Genomic DNA, 18,149 nt, shown 5'->3' with positions numbered 1-18,149 from the left:
ATTTTTATTTTTTTTGAGACAGAGTCTCACTCTGTCATCTAGGCTGGAGTGCAATGGCACAATCTTGGCTCACCACAACCTCCGCCTCTCTGGTTCCAGCAATTCTCCTGCCTCAGCCTCCAGAGTAGCTGGGACTATAGGCATGTGACACCACGCCTGGCTGATTTTTGTAGTTTTAGTAGAGATGTGGTCTCACCATGTTGGCCAGGCTGGTCTTAAACTCCTAACCTCACATGATCCACCTGCCTCAGCCTCCCAAATTGCTGGAATTACAGGCATGAGCCGCCATGCCCGGCCTCAAAGACATTGTTTATGGGCAGTTTTTGGCAATACATCTATCTATATTACATTTAGGGGAAATCCTTACAAACTGATTATCTCATTAAAAATGTCATATAATCATCCCAAAGCTGATTTTGAATACCTGTTGAATGCCCGGAATCATGCTATATACTATGAGCAGAGAAGAAAGTAGATAACCCAAGTCCCTCCTTCAAGTTTATAGTAAATGTATCTATTAGATATACATACGTTGACATATATGAATAAAAATGGATGCTCCTATATGTTTGTGTATACACACGAGATATTACAAAGCAATAATTTGAACAAGTAACAACTGCACCACTAAGCTAAGCATCCCTACCTCTCATTTCCTCTCTTGTCTCCTCATTCCCTCCCTCCTTGATTCTTAGGTAGGTATCCCTCCTCTGGGTTTAAGGCACTTTGGCCATCTTGCAGCCTCAGATATTATCCACAAATTTGTGGTTTTTTGTCACCAGACAAAGGTTCTTAAGAAGAAGGCCTGCTTCGGAGTATTTCTCTAGCACTAATAAAAGTACCCACCACATAAGTGAGTTTCAACAAATGCTTCTTGGAAATAAATGGGAAAAAATGAGGCAGAAAGGCCATCATCCACAGAGTAAGGATGTTCTTGGACTCCAACAGCACCCCTCTAATCTGCAGTGGTTGGTTATAGCTGTCCTGGGGTGAGCTAACACTGCTAAATCAAGAGCTAGTAAAGGGAATTTTCTTTCTTTTTTGAAAAATTCCAGAGTATATCAAGACCCCCACCTGAAACCTGGTCAGTGACAAATAGAAAACAGTAAGACCTACCGAAATGGCTTTTCCCCTGTATGAGTTCGAATGTGCTTCCTCAGATCACTGAGTGTGGTGAAGTATTTGCTGCAGCCTTCAGATTCACAGTTAAACGTTTTCCCTGTGTGAAGCCTCTGATGTGCTTTCAGCCTGCAAAATATTCCAGAAAAATTCCCTTTGTCATAAAATTCTTTTTTTTTTTTTTTTTCTGAGACAGAGTTTCGCTCTTGTCGCCCAGGCTGGAGTGCAATGGCGCAGTCTCGGCTCACTGTAACCTCCTCCTGCTGGGTTCAAGCGATTCTCCTGCCTCAGCCTCCCAAGTAGATGGGATTATGGGAGCCCACAACCACGCCTGGCTAATTTTTGTATTTTTAGTACAACGGGGTTTCACCAGGTTGGCCAGGCTGGTCTCGAACTCCTGACCTCAGGTGATCCGCCTGCCTCGGCCTCCCAAAGTGCTGGGATAACAGGCATGAGCCACTGCGCCTGGCCTCCCTTTGTCATAAAGTTCTACAGAGCCTCCCCATGCCAGCTTAATGTGCTTCAGGATCAAGTGCGTAAGAATTCTATACCCATAACATATTAGTATCCAACATATTTTGCCCCAAAAGAAATGCAGAGAATAGCATAGTGGTATGAGTGTGACTCTGGAGACAGACTTCCTGGGATTCAAATCCTGACCCCACATCCTGCTTGGATGGGGAAACTTGAGCTAGTTATAGAACCCCTCTGTGCTTCCATTTACTTATCAGCTGTTGTGGGGACTAGCACTTGGAATCATGCCTAGCACACAGTGAGTATTTTTAAGTGTTAGCTATTGTTATTTCTATTACTTTATACTCAATACTGAAGACTATTAAGTCTCCTGATACAAACGTGAAAAAGAGAATTGGCTACTGAATAGGCCACTCCCCATTTCTCAGGATAGAAAAGTCCTTCAAGCTGAGGTAGGACAGAAGCCTTAGTACAAAGATCCTGAGCCAAGGGGAGATAGTACTCTATGCCAAGCACTGAAATGCCCAGGCCAGAATGCTGCTCCATGAGATGCAAATCTAAACACAAATGTACTGTCGCTTCTAACCAGCCCAAGATATGTCCATCTTTAAGTAACAGATTTCTCTAATGCATTTTTAAATTTTTTTCTTTCATTTTCTGAGATCTGGCAGAAATGAATTTTACATAGTTGAACAGAGCTGCGCTCTTTTAAAGCCCTGAAAGTGAAAAAAACTCCTCTGCAAGGGGAAAGAGCTCTGCAGTCACAAGGTCAAGGTCAGAGGCTGGCAGAGCATTGGAGACGAGACTGACCTGTACAGTGTGTTGAATGCCTTCTCACAGCCCTGCACGTCACACTCAAATGGCTTCTCCTTCGTGTGCACTCGCACGTGGATCCTGAGGCTGTAAGAGGTAAGGAAGGCTTTGCCACAGCCCTCTTGATTACAGACAAAGGTGTACTCTCCTCGGTGAGTCTTCTGGTGGGTTCGCAGGTTGCCTGCTGTGCTGTAGGTGCGGGGACAGCCCTCAAAGGTACATTGGTACCGCTTTACCTGGCAGACAGAAGATACCTCATCAACAGGACAAAAGAGCTGCCCAGGGCTTAACTCCCCCACCCAGAGCTCAGCTCCCAAGAGATGTTGTGGACAATACAACTGGGTTTTCATCATAAACACAGAAAACAGCCTCTAGCAGCAAAGTGGAAAAACCTTATTGTTGATCAAATCATACCTGGACAACACATAATGATTTATGGGGAAGAAATAAGTCTATATGTAGATGAATATTCTAAATGAACATAAGAATGTTTTCAGACTCTATATACATCTATCCACTAAAAGTACACTATACTGTTACAGCTACCTGTATTCAAATAAGATCTTAACTTTGTTTTAAGGCTTGACTAAACACCCTGACCTCCAGAACTACAACTTGATTGGAATTACCAATATTAAATTGAGTTTAAAACATCTGGAAATTTACATACTTAATCATCAAACATATTTCCCTAGATTGTTTCCACTGCATATTTTCAAGCCTACAAAATGACAACAACATATTGCAAATTTCTTGGAAGATTTGGTGATGTGATAATTCTCAAACTGCCAGCCTCTTGTTTCCTTTCACCATCAAACTTCTTGAAAGGGGAGTCAATTCTTCACCTCATGGCAGAAGGTTAAGAAAAAAAAAAAGCTGCTTCTCCGACAAATATCAAATGGCAGATGACTCTAGTGCAGTGGAGGGCCTGGAATGGGAGGCCCAGCAGCTTCCTCAGAGACTTTGTTTGGCAGGGATATTGGGGCCAGGGTCATGGCTATGGTTGGCCTGGAGCCCGGGCTGAGGCCATGGAGCTCTCAGAGGCAAGGCTGAGAACAAGGAGTGGATGCCCATCACCAAGCTGGGCTGCCTGGTCCAGGACATGAAGATCAAGTCCCTGGAGAAGGTCTAGCTCTTCTCCCTGCCCATTAAGGAGTCTGAGATCATTGACTTTTTGCTGGGGTCACCTCTCGAGGATGAGCTTTTGAAGACTACACCTCTGCAAAAGCAGACCCGCGCTGGCCAGCACACCAGGTTCAAGGCCATCGGGGACTACAGTGGCCACATCGGTCTGGATGTTCAGTGCTCCAAGGAGGTTGCCAATGTCATCCAAGGGGCCATGATCCTGGTCAAGCTCTCCACTGTTCCTGTTTGGAGAGGCCACTAGAGGAACAAGATCAGCAAGCCCCACGCCGTCCCCTGCAAGGTGACAGGCTGCTGTGGCTCTGTGCTGGTGCGCCTTATCCCTCCCCCACCCCACCCAAGGCAATGGCATCATCTTGGCCCATGCCCAGGAAACGGCTGCTGATGGATGGTATTGACAACTGCTATACCTCTGCCAGGGGCTGCACTGCTACCCTGGACAACTTCACCAAAGCCACCCTTTAGGCCACCTCTAAGACCTATAGCTAACTGACCCCTGATCTCTGGAAAAAGACTGTATTCACCAAGTCTCCCTGTCAGGAATTCACTGACCACCTCATCAAGACCCACACCAGAGTCTCTGTGCAGAGGACCCAGGCTCCAACTGTGGCTATAACACAGGAGTTTTACACAAGAAAAATAAAGTGAATCGAGCCTGTTTAAAAAAAGAAAAGAAGAAGAAGAAGGCAGGGTGCGGTGGCTCATGCTTGTAATCCCATCACTTTGGGAGGCCAAGGCAGGAGGATCACTTGAGGCCAGGAGTTTGAGACAACCTGGGCAACACAGCAAGACCCTGTCTCTACCAAAAACAAACAAAACCACAAAATCAGCCGAGCATGGTGACACATGCCTATAGTTCCAGCTATTTGGGAAGCTGAGGTAAGATTGCTTGAGCCCAGGAGTTCAAGGTTACAGTGAGCTATGATTGCTACTGCACTCCAGCTTGGTAGACAGAACCAGACCTGGCCTCAAAAAAGAAAAAAAAGGGGGGAAAAAAGCTAGATAAACAATAATAGAAATAAAAATATTAATAAAGAAAATACCAAAATACAAAAGTTAGCCAGGCGTGGTGGCACATGCCTATAGTCCCAGCACTTAGGAGGCTGAGGTGGGAAGATCCACTTGAGCCTGGAAGGCTGAGGCTGCAGTGAGCTGTGATCACACCACTAGACTCCAGCCTAGATGACAGAAAAAATAATAATAACAATAACATTTTGGGCTGGATGATTTAGAAAAGAAAGAAAAAAAAGAAAAAGAATTTTTAAAAATTTAAAAAATGGCAGTTGACACCATTTCCATCAATGCCCATGTATTTCTTAACCAGCTGGCAAGATGGTTTCACTGTAAGAAATTATTCTCTTAACTTCCCGGTAGTCAAACTCTTTCGTCCTTCCCTATTTTCCTTGACTATTCGCAAACATATCTCATTGATGATACCCTCAATGTCTGAAAACTTGTCCTTCACAACATAGTAATGCCTTGGGGCACTCTTTAACTCCTTCTCTGAGATACTTCTTTCCCTTAACCTCTAAGTGTAGGTGTAGGGATTCCAAATTTTGTCTCTCATCTCCCAAAGATCCTCATATCTATACTGATGCGGTAGAAGAAGCACTAGACTTGGCAGCAGAAGACTGAATTCTGGCACTTTTGTTCAACATAATTTTTTTTTTTTTTTTTTTTGAGACAGAGAAACCAAGAACAATGATGTTACCAGAGCTAAAGGAAAAAGGGTCTCAAGGAAACATGATCAACATGTTAAATGTCAGAGAAAACAAGGAAGATAAAGACTGGGGAAGTGACTGGATCCAGCAGCTAGGAATTCACTAATGACTTAGCAAGACTAGTTTCAGCGGACTACTGGGGTCAGGGTCCGGATGCAGGTGACTAAATGAAAGGTGAAGTGGAGGTAGAGGCTAGAGATGAAGTACGGCAGCACAAGTGAACTCCTGAGTTGATAAAGTCTTTTTGTTTTTGTTTTTAAGAGACAGGGTCTTTGTTGCCCAGGCTAGAGTGCAGTGGTGTATTCACAGCTCACTGTAACTTCAAACTCCTGGGCTCAAGTGACCCTCCCTCCTCATCTTCCATAGTAGCTGGGACTACAGGCATATGCCACCACACCCAGCTAATTTTTAAATGTTTTGCTATGTTGCCCAGGTTGGTCTGGAACTCCTGGCCCCAAGCAGTCCTCCTGCCTCGGCACCCCAAAGCAATAGGACTACAGGGTTAAGCCACCACGCCTGGCCTGGTTTTTTTTTTTAAAGTAAGTCAGTTCTTGAACATATTTGGAGGCAGAAAAGTCCTGAAGAAGGAGAAGTTGAGGATTTAAGGAGGAAAATAAAGAAGAGAAAGATTTAAAAGCCTGGGAGGAGGGGAAAGCCTCAGGTAGGAGAGGGACATTTAGTTTCAGAGAAGAGATTTGAGATAAGGATGAGTGTGACTCAAGGATGGACAAAGTTTTCTGTAAAGGGCTAAATAAAAAATAGTTTAGGCTTTGTGGGCCTTATGGTCTGTGTCACTAGTCACCTCTGCATGTTAAAGTAGCAACAGACAATACGTAAATGAACCAGCAAGGCTCTGTTTCAAAAACATTATTTATGGACACTAAAATTTGAATTTCATATACCATGATATACTCTTATGATTTAAAAAAATCATCTAAAAATGTAAAAACCATTCTTAGGCTCAAGGGCTTTGCAAAAACAAGTAACTGGATGGATTTGGCCTGTAGGCCACAGTATGCTAACCTCTGAAACCTGTGGTGGTAGGGTAGTAGGGAGGGCCCCTACTCCTCCTGTCTCCCCTCCCACCCCTCCCCCATCCATCCAACCCCCATCTGATCTTGCACAAGTCTTTAGGTTCCTTAGTCAAGTGCTCTCACCTGTTCATTGTGTTCTCTTTCCACTGCCACACAGAAGCTCCATAAATATTTGTTAAACTGAATTCCTTATTGAATCACTAATCCAGGCATTCTTCTCCTGTCTCAGGACCTAGTTTTGCAGTCATTTGTTTCCAGATTAAGTCTAAAACAGTTTTCCACACATTCCATCTCTCTGCTCAAATGATAAAGTCCCAATTCCTTAGCCTAACATTCAAAGATCTTTCCAGGGCTGCTTCTGTCTTCTATCACATTACTCGGTAAGCAGCCAAACAGAAGACTCTGTCTAGGCCTATAAGCAACAGTACACTCTTACCCATTTGCAAAACTGAATTCCTACTTCCCTGACTTCGTTCTCTCCTTCTTCTCCACTGGAAATGCCTAGTTCCTTCCTTCTCCGCTTTTCTGAGTCCTTCTCTTCCTTTAACGCAAGCCTCAGGAACTACACGCTCCTTCACCATCATTCCATGTCTACATGACAGTGCCCTTCTCTAAATGCCAGTAATACTTACTATACCACTCATTTGACACTTAGTTTATACTGTTAATTATTGTCTCATGCATATATTCTGACTTCCCATCAAGACTAAAAACCTCCTTTGTGCTGCCAGATAGAGAACTGAAAATGATCACTCACCACTAAGGAGAAATGGGACTGTGGATGCTGGGATAAAGGAGTCTGCATGTCTCAATCATAAAGCTTACAACAATGCTGAATGATAAGAGCAGAATTTCACTCTTAAGATGCTACAGCTTTTGTTAACTTTATAAGTAACTGCAATAAATAATTAACTACCCCCTCCTGTCTCCCTGCCCTGCCAAACTCTACTCCCATTCATGTTTTTTCATTTGCACAATTCAAGCCTCCACTAAATGACCCTTCCTCTAGGAACTCTTCCTGACTGACCCTTACTTCTATCCCAGACTAGAATAGGTATCCTAATTATAGGTTTTCAGAGCTTCCTGTAAAGCACATGATAAAATTAAGATGCAATAATTACATGATTAAACCATTTACATCATTATGTTTCATGGCTAGGCACAACAGTATCTGAAAAACAACAGGCACTAAATAAATATTTGTCCAATTAAATGAGTGAATAGCTACTTCCCGGCTGGACTGTAAGCTCCATGAGAGCAAGGACTACGTTTATCCTGTTCACTGACACAACTTCTGGGACTAGCATTGCGCAGAAGTGGCGCTTGATTTATATTTTTTGAATGAATGAACAAATGAACAAAACCAGTGGGACTGAAAAGGTAGTGACAAGGACTACAAGTGACATGTGACAAAGGAATAGTTTCAAGGAGAATGGTCAAGTAGGTCAAATGTAACACAGATGATTGATAAAACACCTCTTGGATTTAGCTGACTCACAAAGTCATAATTGCCTCAGCACAACCAGCTTCACTGGAATGGTAGGAACAGAAGTGAGAAAGTGAGACAATGAATATCAACTACACTTTCCAGAAATTTGGCTGAGGAGAGGAAGAGAGGGGAGGGGGCAGATAGCAAGTTAGAAAAAGACGCAGATTGGGGAAAGTATTTGTTTGATTTTTATTGATTGATTGACAGATTGACTGATTGAATAGATGGAGTTTCTCTCTGTCACCTAGGCTGAATGCAGTGGCATGATCTCAGCTCACTACAGCCTCAACCTCCTGGGCTCAAGCAGTCTATTTCAGCCTCTTGAGTAACTGGGACTATAGGTATGTACCACCACGCCTGGCTAATTTTTGTATTTTTTGTAGAGATGGGGTCTCACTATGTTAGGCCAGGCTGGTCGGGAACTCCTGGCCTCAAATAAATTTCTCACCTCAGCCTCCCAAAGTGTTGGAATTACAGGTAGGAGCCACCACACCCAGCCTGAAAATATTTGTATTTAAAAGTGGGGGAGACAGTTGACTGTCAAAGCAAATGCGTGCTCCCCCCATAAAATGCTGAATAAATGAGTAATCTCTTGCCTCATTTGGAGGGAGAAGAAGAAGTCACTATTCTGTGTCTTTCAGAATCATTTTAAAATAGCACAAAATTTCACAAAAAGGGAAAACTAAACCTCCTCAAACTGGATCAGAGCAGGAAGTTGCAAAAACGTGTAGGTTTTCATGGTTACATACAGGAGGTATTGCAACATTTGGAACATTTCAATACAACTAAGGTTTATCATTCATACATCCTAAAAATTATGTTCCAGAAATTATACTGTCCTGGGTGCTAGGAATACATAAAAAAAATTGTCCCTACTCTCAAAGAGCTCAAAGTCAAAAGGAGAATCAGACAAGAACAACATGGTTTGAGAAGTTTTACTGATAACAGATATTCAGCATACTATGGGAATATACCAAAGAAACATCTAACTTAGACTTCAATGACCTTAGAAAGGCTTCTTGAAGGTGGTGATCCCCAACCTGAATTTAAAGACATGAGCAGCTGGGTGATGGAGTGAGACCCCATTTAAAAAAAAAAAAAAAAAAAAAAGCTTTCCTCCAAAAGAGCTTCAGGCTCTAAGCATAACTTTAATCTTCCTGAGTGGCCTCAAACAGCTGTCGATTACCCTGTTAGGGAACATGGAGGGAGCACAGGTTAGGTGCACTGAGGATAGCATCTCATGCTAGTAATGGGCACAAAGTAGGAGCTTTCAGAGAATTGATGCTGATTTACAAAGTGTTCTGAGCAGTTCTAGAATACAGAAATATTTAACAAAGATGACTGCCTTGTTAAGGTAACAGAATCAGAGAAGAAAGGTGAATGGGATATGCAAAAGTGAGAAAATAAAACACTGTGACCCCAGAAGGCAAAAATTTAAAAAAATTAGAAAAAGAAAAAAGTCAACACCTGTGGAAAGAAAGAAAAAAGAAAAAAGGCTGGGTTTTTCCTGGAGGAAAAGAAAGTGAAAGTGAGAAGCAGATTTTACACACATTTACAGCCCCCTATTCCACAAGAGAGTTCCTGCTTCTGGGCACCTAGCACATGAACATTCTCATAAATAAATGACTGGCCTGGCTGTTATGGCTATAGAAACTGCCTTTTCCTCCCCATCACTAGTGACTTCCCTTCCCTCTCTGTGTCCGACTCCATTCCCCACACCGGCACTGGTATCATTTCTTCTCCATAATGGACAACCAAAAAGCTCAGAAATATAAGAACCCTGAAGATCTCATTTCGACAGGCCTCCCATCCCCCACCATGAGAGCTGACTTCATCCAGCTGTTCCCCACACCTCAAACCTTTACCCTTACAGAACAAGTACTGCTGTCCCTTCATTTCTTAGCCCTTTTCACAGCCAACACGTCTCAATACCTGATTCTTGTATCTTTGCAAAAGTGGTGTGTGATGGTAGAAAGCATAGGCTTTGGCATCCAGAAAGTCCTCAGTTCAAATCTCGGTTCTACCAGTTGCTAGTTGTGTGTTTCTAAGTGTCAGTCTGTCATCTGTAAAATGGGGGCTAATAGTATCTATGTTATAGGATTGCTAAGAAAATTAAATACAAAACTATATTAAAGCCCATAACATAGTGATCGGTACCTATCAGGTATTCAACAGCCAGCCATCTTCCTCTCTCCACCACCATTGCCAGCATAATAGAAGTCCTCATTCTTTGAGAGCCCTTAGCTCTGCCTGGTGCCCCAAATGCCCACCATGGAAATAATTTTCAGTGGCCTGATACTAAGTCAAAGGAAGCCAAGTATAAGAGAGAGGAGGGGCAAGAGCTGGTATCCACAGAACGCCTGCAGGGGACTACAGACAGGTTCTCATTTTAAAACACTGTTGTATGGGCCAGTGAGGTGGCTCATGCCTGTAAGTGCTCACCTAGCACTTTGGGAGGCTGAGGTGGGAGGCTCACTTGAGCCCAGAAGTTCGAGACCAGCATGGGCAACATAGCAAGACCGCGACTCTCCAAAAAAATAAGACATTAGCCAGGTGTGGTGGCTGAGGTGGGAGGATCGCTTGAGCTGGTGAGGTCAAGGCTGCAGTGAGCCGTAATCACTCCACTGCACTCAGCCTGGGTGACAAAGTGAGACCCTGTCTCAAAAAATTAAATGAATAAAACACAGTTATAAATGGTGGTTTATGTTCCATGGCAGTATTAATACAACAGTTCAGCTAATTAGGGGTTACCAAGATTTCTATGGGCTATCCTGGAACCTAATCACAATTTATATGTAAGCTTGTCTCAAGGAGAAAACACCTCCCAAAGAGTGCCTAACAAAGAACATTTTAACCTCTTGTTAAACTGGACATTACCTCTTTACCTCCTTCAAGAACCATGGGGGTCTATGAGGAAAAGAAAGCAAATGAACATCCAGCGAACAATCATGATGCACCAGACACTATGCTAAATGTTTTATACATATTACATATGAATAAATCTCATTTAATCTTCACAAAATGCAATGGGATATTTCTATTTCAATTTTATAAAAAAGGAAACAGAGCAGCTTGCCCAAGGCCACATAGCTAGTACATAACAGAACAAAGCTGGAACCTAGGTTGAAACTATCCCTTTGCACATCACAGAAGAAACGAGTAAGCCTGATTTAAATATGAGGAGAAAAAAATAAAATTCAGGTTCTTTTGCCAATGTCATATAACGCAAAATGTTGGCAGTACTTAATATGTACAACCTATGTGAAATGTAAATCGAGACCTATAATTCCTATAGCACCAAGTTTGAAACCCAATTGTACACAAAACCAGTCTAGTCCCTTTTCCAGGCCAGTGGACCTGAGTGATGGAAATGCTGATTACTAAGGAGAGGTATATAATACACATGCAGACACACTGATAAAATGGCTTCATATGGGGGTAAATGGAAAATGCTTCTTGCTCTGGATTCCTACAGAGCCTCACACTTACAAGCCATCAGAGTTCAGAAGGGAACCTGCAAAGAAATGTAATCACAGTATGCAAAGACTAAAAAGTCGGTAGTTCCCCTCTAGGAGAGTCAACAATATCTTGGTTTGTCTGAGTGGATCATTCCACTGCCTGAGGAATTTATAATGAGGCATGAGATTGGAACTAGGTCTCCCAAAGTAAAGGACATACATTGCAAAAAGGCTCCAAAACACTGGAGTCAGATTTTTCCTGTTATACTTAAAATCTGTCACACTAAAAGAAATAACTCTCCTCTTGGAATGCCACTGGCCATGCAATTAGTTCATGGTGTGTCTAGAAGCAATATACCAAGCAGCCTAAAAACATTGCTGTAGGCCAGGCGCAGCGGCTCACACCTGTAATCCCAGCATTGTGGGAGGCCAAGGCGGGTGGATCACCTGAGGTCAGGAGTTCAAGACCAGCCTGACCAATATGGTGAAACCCCATCTCTACTAAAAATACAAAATTTAGCCAGGCCTAGTGGCACATGCCTGCAATCCTGGCTACTCGGGAGGCTGAGACAGGAGAATCTCTTGAACCCTGGAGGCGGAGGTTGCAGTGAGCCAAGATCGTGCCACTGTACTCCAGCCTGGGCAACAGAGCAAGCCTTCATCTCAATTAAAAAAAAAAAAAAATTGCTGTAACTGTGCTTGTTGGTAGAAAATGATACCTTTCCTAATCAATATGCTGGAATACTTTGGTGCATCATGTAGAATAAATTTTGCATATGATTCCTAGGGTTTTTTCATGCTCCTTGGCCAACTACTCTATAGAAAACTGGCAAGGTCAGTTAGCCATGGAGGATACATCACGTCACCAATGTAGTGCAGACAGAGGTAGATGAACAGGTAACTAGACCGTCCTGGCAGGTTCTATGGAAGGGCACAGATTCAAGAATGGACTGCACAAACCAACTAAAGAAAACACAGTTGCCAGGTGTGGTAGCTCATGCCTTTAATCCCAGCAGCTCAGGAGGCTAAGGAGGGAGAATTGGTTGAGGCCAGAAGTTCCAGGTTACAGTGAGCTATGATGATGGCCTGGGCAAACATAGCAAGACCCAGTGTCTTAAAAAAATAAAATAAAATACGTAAACAAACAACAAGACGCAGCTGCTTCGAGACTTGGAGTAGAAAGGCCTTAAAGGGCCAGACATGGTGGCTCATGCTGGTAATCACAATACTTTGGGAGGCCAAGGTGGAAGGATTGCGTGAGCCCAGGATTTTGGAACCAGCCCATAGTGAGACCCCTCTCTACCAAAACAACCACCAAAAAGTAGCCGGCACAGTAGCACATGCCTGTGGTCCCAGCTACTGTGGAGGCTGAGGTGGCAGGACGGCTTGAGCCTGGGAGGTTAAGGCTGCAGTGAGCCATGATCGTGCCACTGTACTCCAGCCTGGCTACAGAATGGAACCCTGTCTCAACCAAAAAAAAAAAAAAAAAAAAAAAGCTTTTGTTTTTAGGCAGAATGAAAATATTTTGATTAGAAATTTTGCAAGCTGGCCAAGTGCCATGGCTCATGCCTATAATCCCAGCACTTTGGGAGGTCAAGGCAGGAGGATTGCTTGAGCCCAGGAGTTTGAGGTTACAGTGAGCTACGATCCCACCACTGTAATCACTCCAACCTGTGTGACAGAGTGAGACCCTGTTTCAAGAGAGAAAGGAAAGAAGAAAGACAGAAAGGGAAAAGAAGGAAGGAAGGGAGGGAGGAAGGGAATGAGAGAGAGAAAGAGAAAAAAAGGGAGAGAGAGAGAGAGAGAGATCTCAAAGCTACCAAATCAGTAGGGAGACAGTAATGAAATAACAAGTATGAGAATAAGATACGTGAAATTCGAGTCAGAATGACCAGCGGCCTTGTGGTAGGAAAAGACTATCTGTGGCAAGGTTCTGGTTGGTTTATTTTTTGCGCAAGACAAGCATGAAGAAAAGAAAATGAAGTAATAGGTAAGCCAACTCCACACTATATGAAACAATGAAAAAACCAGGAGTAAACAGGAAATTCAGGCTAAAATGTGACTCAGAAAATAAGCTGCTTGGGAAGCCAAGAAGACCAACTAGTTATCAAATGATTTGATTTCTCAAGAGTAACACCTGTGCATGGAGGGAAAAGAAAAAAACAAAAACCAAGCTGAAAAAAACAAAAGGAAAAGGAGTAAGGAAGAGCTAAAGGATCATGAAGTCTGTTATCGAGTAGTCATAAACATCAGCCTCTTCAGGCCAAATAAGTGGATTTTAATGCCAAAATAAAATCACTGCCAAAACAAAAGCTAAGCTAAGACAGTGCTTCAGGAAGGCAAGCCTCCTGAATGTCTGGTCATTAAGCAAGATTTTCAAAGACTAAAGCTACTGCTACTTCTCCTTCAATCTCCACCCAACCCCAAACCTACTGATTTCAAGAACATAGCATCTTCCACAAAGGTCTCATGGATAGCATGGAAAAATGTGGGTGGGAGGAAAGTGGAGTGAGCTAAATCCCCAGCAAACTGAACAAAGTGCTCATAATATCCTTGACCCTGTGCTATTCAATATGATTATCAATGATCTGAAGACAAGAATGGCAAACCAGACTTGCAAATAGAATAAACCAATTTGAATAGTACAAAGTGGAAAAGTGACAGCTTTTCACTGATTGCATAATCATTCCCTCTGTACCATCTCCTCCTCTTCTGCCTAGATCAGCATTTCCCAAAATGTGTTCCACAAAACACTGATCCCTGGAAATTAGATCTGAAAAATGGTTTCTCAAGTTTAAAGCATTTGAAAAATTCTGTGTTTTCTTCCTTCTTAGCTGTTGACACATCAAAGGCTCTGAGAAGTCCTAATCAACAAATTTCTGTCTTGGTTTAACTTAATGTTTCCCGAACATTCGCTCATGAAACACTTTCACACAGTAATCACTGATGGAGGATGGCCTAAAGTTTAGGTCCTAAACCATGTCCAAATTACCTATGCTAAACAAAAATGATTCAATCTCCTTGAGCTAGCTACTACTGCCTCATCACTCTTCTTCCTCTAACTACCAAACTTATTTAAAAAAAAAAAAAAAGCCTACTTGACATTTCCTGCCTCCTGTTTCCTCATCACTCACTCACTTCTTCATCACTCAAAACCTGGCTTCAGCCCCAGTGCTCTGCTGCAAGTCTTCTCATGATATGTGAACAACTGCACAACCAGCAGAACTAAAGGCTTCTTCGGGGCTCCTCAATCCCTCTGCAGGGTCACACAGGAATATTCTCATTTGTTGACACTCTCTTCCTTCAGCTTCCACAACACTGCAGTCGACCCATCTCTTTGACTACTGTGATCTTCTTGGGTTCCTCTTTCTCTTTCCAACCCTTAAATTCTCAGGCCAACTCTTACTTCTCCCTTAAGTAAACTACCCACAGTTTGAAGGCCCCTTTCTACTACTATTCTAACTCCAAACCATTTCTTTGACCTCAGATACACGTTTCCAATGAGCTTTCCATTTGTTCATGTTACTTTTCTCCAAGGACTATACATTCAATACACTCCTACCAAACTCATTAATTACCCCATCAAAACTTTTTCCTTTTCCCGTCTTTCTTGATTCCTATGAATGGGATCACCATTTGGAGGGTGCGGGGAGCAGAGTTAGCCACTTTCTCCTCAGCATGCACACAGCACTTCGAATACACCTCTGTTAAAATATCTACCACAACGGACTCTTAACTGCTTAACTCTTCACCTAGATTTGAGCTCCATCAAAAAGCTGTGCTAAGACACAGCAGAAACTCAACAAATTTGGGAAAATGAATGAATCCTTTCAATCAACATGATTCAAAACCTTTTTTTTTTTTTCCAACCAGATTCTCACTTTGTTGCCCAGGCTGGAATGCAGTGGCACAATCATGGCTCACTGCACCCTCAGCCCTCTGGGTTCAAGTGATTCTCCTGCCTCAGCCTCCCAAGTGGCTGGGACTACAGGCATGCACCACCACAACCGGCTAATTTTTGTATTTTTAGTAGAGACAGGGTTTCACCATGTTGGCCAGGCTGGTCTAGAGCTCCAGACCTCAACTGATCCACCTGCCTCGGCCTCCGAAAGTGCTGGGATTACAGGCATGAGCCACTGTGCCTGGCCTATTCAAAACCTTTGAATCATGCCCAACTCATGGCTCATTCATCAAACTCCAATAACATGTACGAAGTTCTCTCGTACTTCTACAAAAGTCCTTGATTCTTCCCATGAACAAGGCCACTATCCTTTCTTCAGATTTAAATGAAACCCCAAACATAAACTACAACTGTCTCCTAACTAGGCAAGAAGTCTCCAGTTTTCCTCTGCCTCCAAGCTACCTCTGCTGCCAGACCAATCTTTCTAAAATGCTACTCTAACCACATTCTCTATCTAACCACTCTAGCCTTGGCTTAGACACCTCCAATGGTTTCCCACCATTTCTAGAAGAGTACAGTTCAAAACCCATAGAAGGTTACCACTGCCTTCCATGTTTGGATCTTTGCTATCTTTCCATCCTTATCTCCTTCTACTCCTATGTTCTAGTCTAAGGGTCAGCACACTATAGCCAGTGAACCAAATCCACCCCCCTGCCTGTTTTTGTAAAGTCTTATCAGAACTTGGCCATGTTCATTCTTTATGTATTGTCTATGGCTGCTTTTGTGCTACAATGGAAGAATGGAGTAGCTCCAACAGAGACCTTATAGCCTGCAAAGCCCAGAATATTTACTATTTAGCCCTAAGCAGAAAAAAGTGTGCTGACTCTGTTGTAACAGGACAACTGGCTATTCCCTGAAAATGGCCTGTTTCCCACCTGTATTCCTTGTTTCATGCTGTTCCTCTCTCTTGGAAAAACCTTCTCCTGCTTTTTTCCTAAATTGTATGTATTCTTTAAGACCAGCTCAAATGCCACCTTTTTCACAAAGACTTCCATGATCCCAGAATTAAGGGTGAGCTTCCCTGTGCTCACAGTGCAATATTTGTACCTCTCCTTCACATTTACCACACTGTGTTTGCTGCTATGATTATTGGTGTAAACAATTTCTGCTTCTATGCTATAAATCGACTACCACAATCATTTGCAACATCCACAGAGCATAACAGCATTTTGCTTTATAAATGTTTGTTGAGTTGAAATGAACCCCTCTACAAGCTCAAATATTGGACTGAAACCAACAAGATAAAATTTCATAGGGAGATATTTTTATTTTTTATTTTTTGAGATGGAGTTTTGCTCTTGTTGCCCAGGCTGGAGTGCAGTGGCACCATCTTGGCTCATTGCAACCTCCACCTCCCGGGTTCAAGCAATTCCCCTGTCTCAGTCTCCAGAGTAGCTGGGATTACAGGCGTCTGCCACCACGCCCGGCTAATTTTTTGTATTTTTAATAGAGACAGGGTTTCATTGTGTTGGCCAGGCTAGTCTCGAACTCCTGACCTCAGGTGATCCACCAGCCTTGGCCTCCCAAAGTGTTGGGATTACAGGCGTGAGCCACCATGTCCAGCCGGGAGATATTCTTAATAAGGCTTACATGCAGGTCTCCATTTTCATTTTTGTTAGATCTGACAGCTGCATACATGAGAATAATCTAGAGCAGGGTTTCTCAATCCCAGCACTATCGCTATTTTGGGCCAGTTCTTTGTTGTAGGGGGCTGTCCTGTGCACTGTAAAACATTTAACAATGTCTTTAACCTCTACCCACTAGATTCCAGTATCGCCTCCACAGTATGACAACACAAAATGTTTCTAGACATTGCCAAACATCTCCTGAGGGCAAAGCTGCCCACAGTTAAGAAGCACTACTCTAGAAATTTCCAACTATAAACTAACAGTAAGATGTTGCTGATAAAATGTAGACTATATAGTAATTGTAGTACAGTGTCCAGATTAAGAGATAAGAGCCATACTGTATTCAGTGCTAGTTGACTCACACTTATGAGAATGCGCTCAACTGCAGATTTTAAAAGGACTTTGGGGCCGGGCGCGGTGGCTCATGCCTGTAATCCCAGCACTTTGGGAGGCCAAGGCAGGCATATCCCCTGAGGTCAGGAGTTCGAGATCAGCCTGACCAACATGGAGAAACCCTGTCTCTACTAAAAATACAAAATTAGCTGGGTGTGGTAGCGCATGCCCGTAATCCCAGCTACTTGGGAGGCTGAGGCAGGAGAATCGCTTGAACCTGGGAGGCGGAAGTTGCAGTGAGCCGGGATCGCGCCACTGCACTCCAGCCTGGGCAACAACAGCAAAACTCCATCTCAAAAAAAGAAGAAAAAAAGGACCTTGGAAAACTGGAATTCATATAATCAAAGATGACTAGGCTGATGAGAGACTGGGGAAAATGTCACAGAGGGACATTTAAGTAAATGGAGGTGGTTAGCCTGTACAAGAGGATGAAAAATCCATGATCTTCAAATAGCTGATGGACTGTTCTGTGGGAGAAAGTTTACTCAGGAAGGCAGATCTAGAACCAGCGGGCAGCACCTGCAGAAAGGCAGGTTTTGGTTCTATACAAGTAAAAGCTTTCTAACAATCAGAGCTGGCTAACAAATGTATTGGGTTGGGGTATGAAACACTGTGCTCTTGTTGTTCTGGATGTCTTCAAGCAGAAACAAGATTAACTGATGTCAGAGATGCCATAGGGAGATTTCTGCATAGGGTAGGAGGTGGGACAAGATGGTCTCTCTAAGGCTAGCAAAGGAAAAGTGATATGCCATCAATAAGCCATATGCAATTTTAAGACCTCAACCACAGCAAAAAAGATATTCCTTGCTAAATCATTCACCCTATTTCTGTTTGGTAACATCTTAGTCCTTGGTACTGTAACTACTAGTGACTTATTTTTTTCTAATTGACCTGTAATAGTTCCTGGGTGGGCCGG

At 43.0% G+C, this 18,149-nt stretch overlaps 1 protein-coding gene across 5 annotated transcripts in view; it reads right to left on the bottom strand.

Moving 5' to 3' along the window:
• MTF1 (metal regulatory transcription factor 1) overlaps window positions 1-18,149 on the bottom strand; it is a 47,039-nt gene that overhangs the window by 24,697 nt on the left and 4,193 nt on the right. For all 5 annotated transcript variants that reach the window (XR_010158217.1, XR_010158223.1, XM_009453047.5 and 2 more), the window contains 2 exon segments: window positions 2,404-2,642; window positions 1,117-1,248 (listed from right to left, as the gene is read on the bottom strand). Coding sequence is in view for 3 of the 5 variants with exons in the window: in XM_009453047.5 (XP_009451322.1) it covers window positions 1,117-1,248; window positions 2,404-2,642 (371 nt within the window). In the remaining 2 variants the exon portion in view is untranslated.

This window comes from Pan troglodytes, chromosome 1, assembly GCF_028858775.2.
Source record: "Pan troglodytes isolate AG18354 chromosome 1, NHGRI_mPanTro3-v2.0_pri, whole genome shotgun sequence".
NCBI classification, from domain to species: domain Eukaryota; kingdom Metazoa; phylum Chordata; class Mammalia; order Primates; family Hominidae; genus Pan; species Pan troglodytes.
The sequence above is the reverse complement of the archived record's forward strand: the minus strand, read 5'-3'. Positions and strand labels throughout refer to the sequence as shown.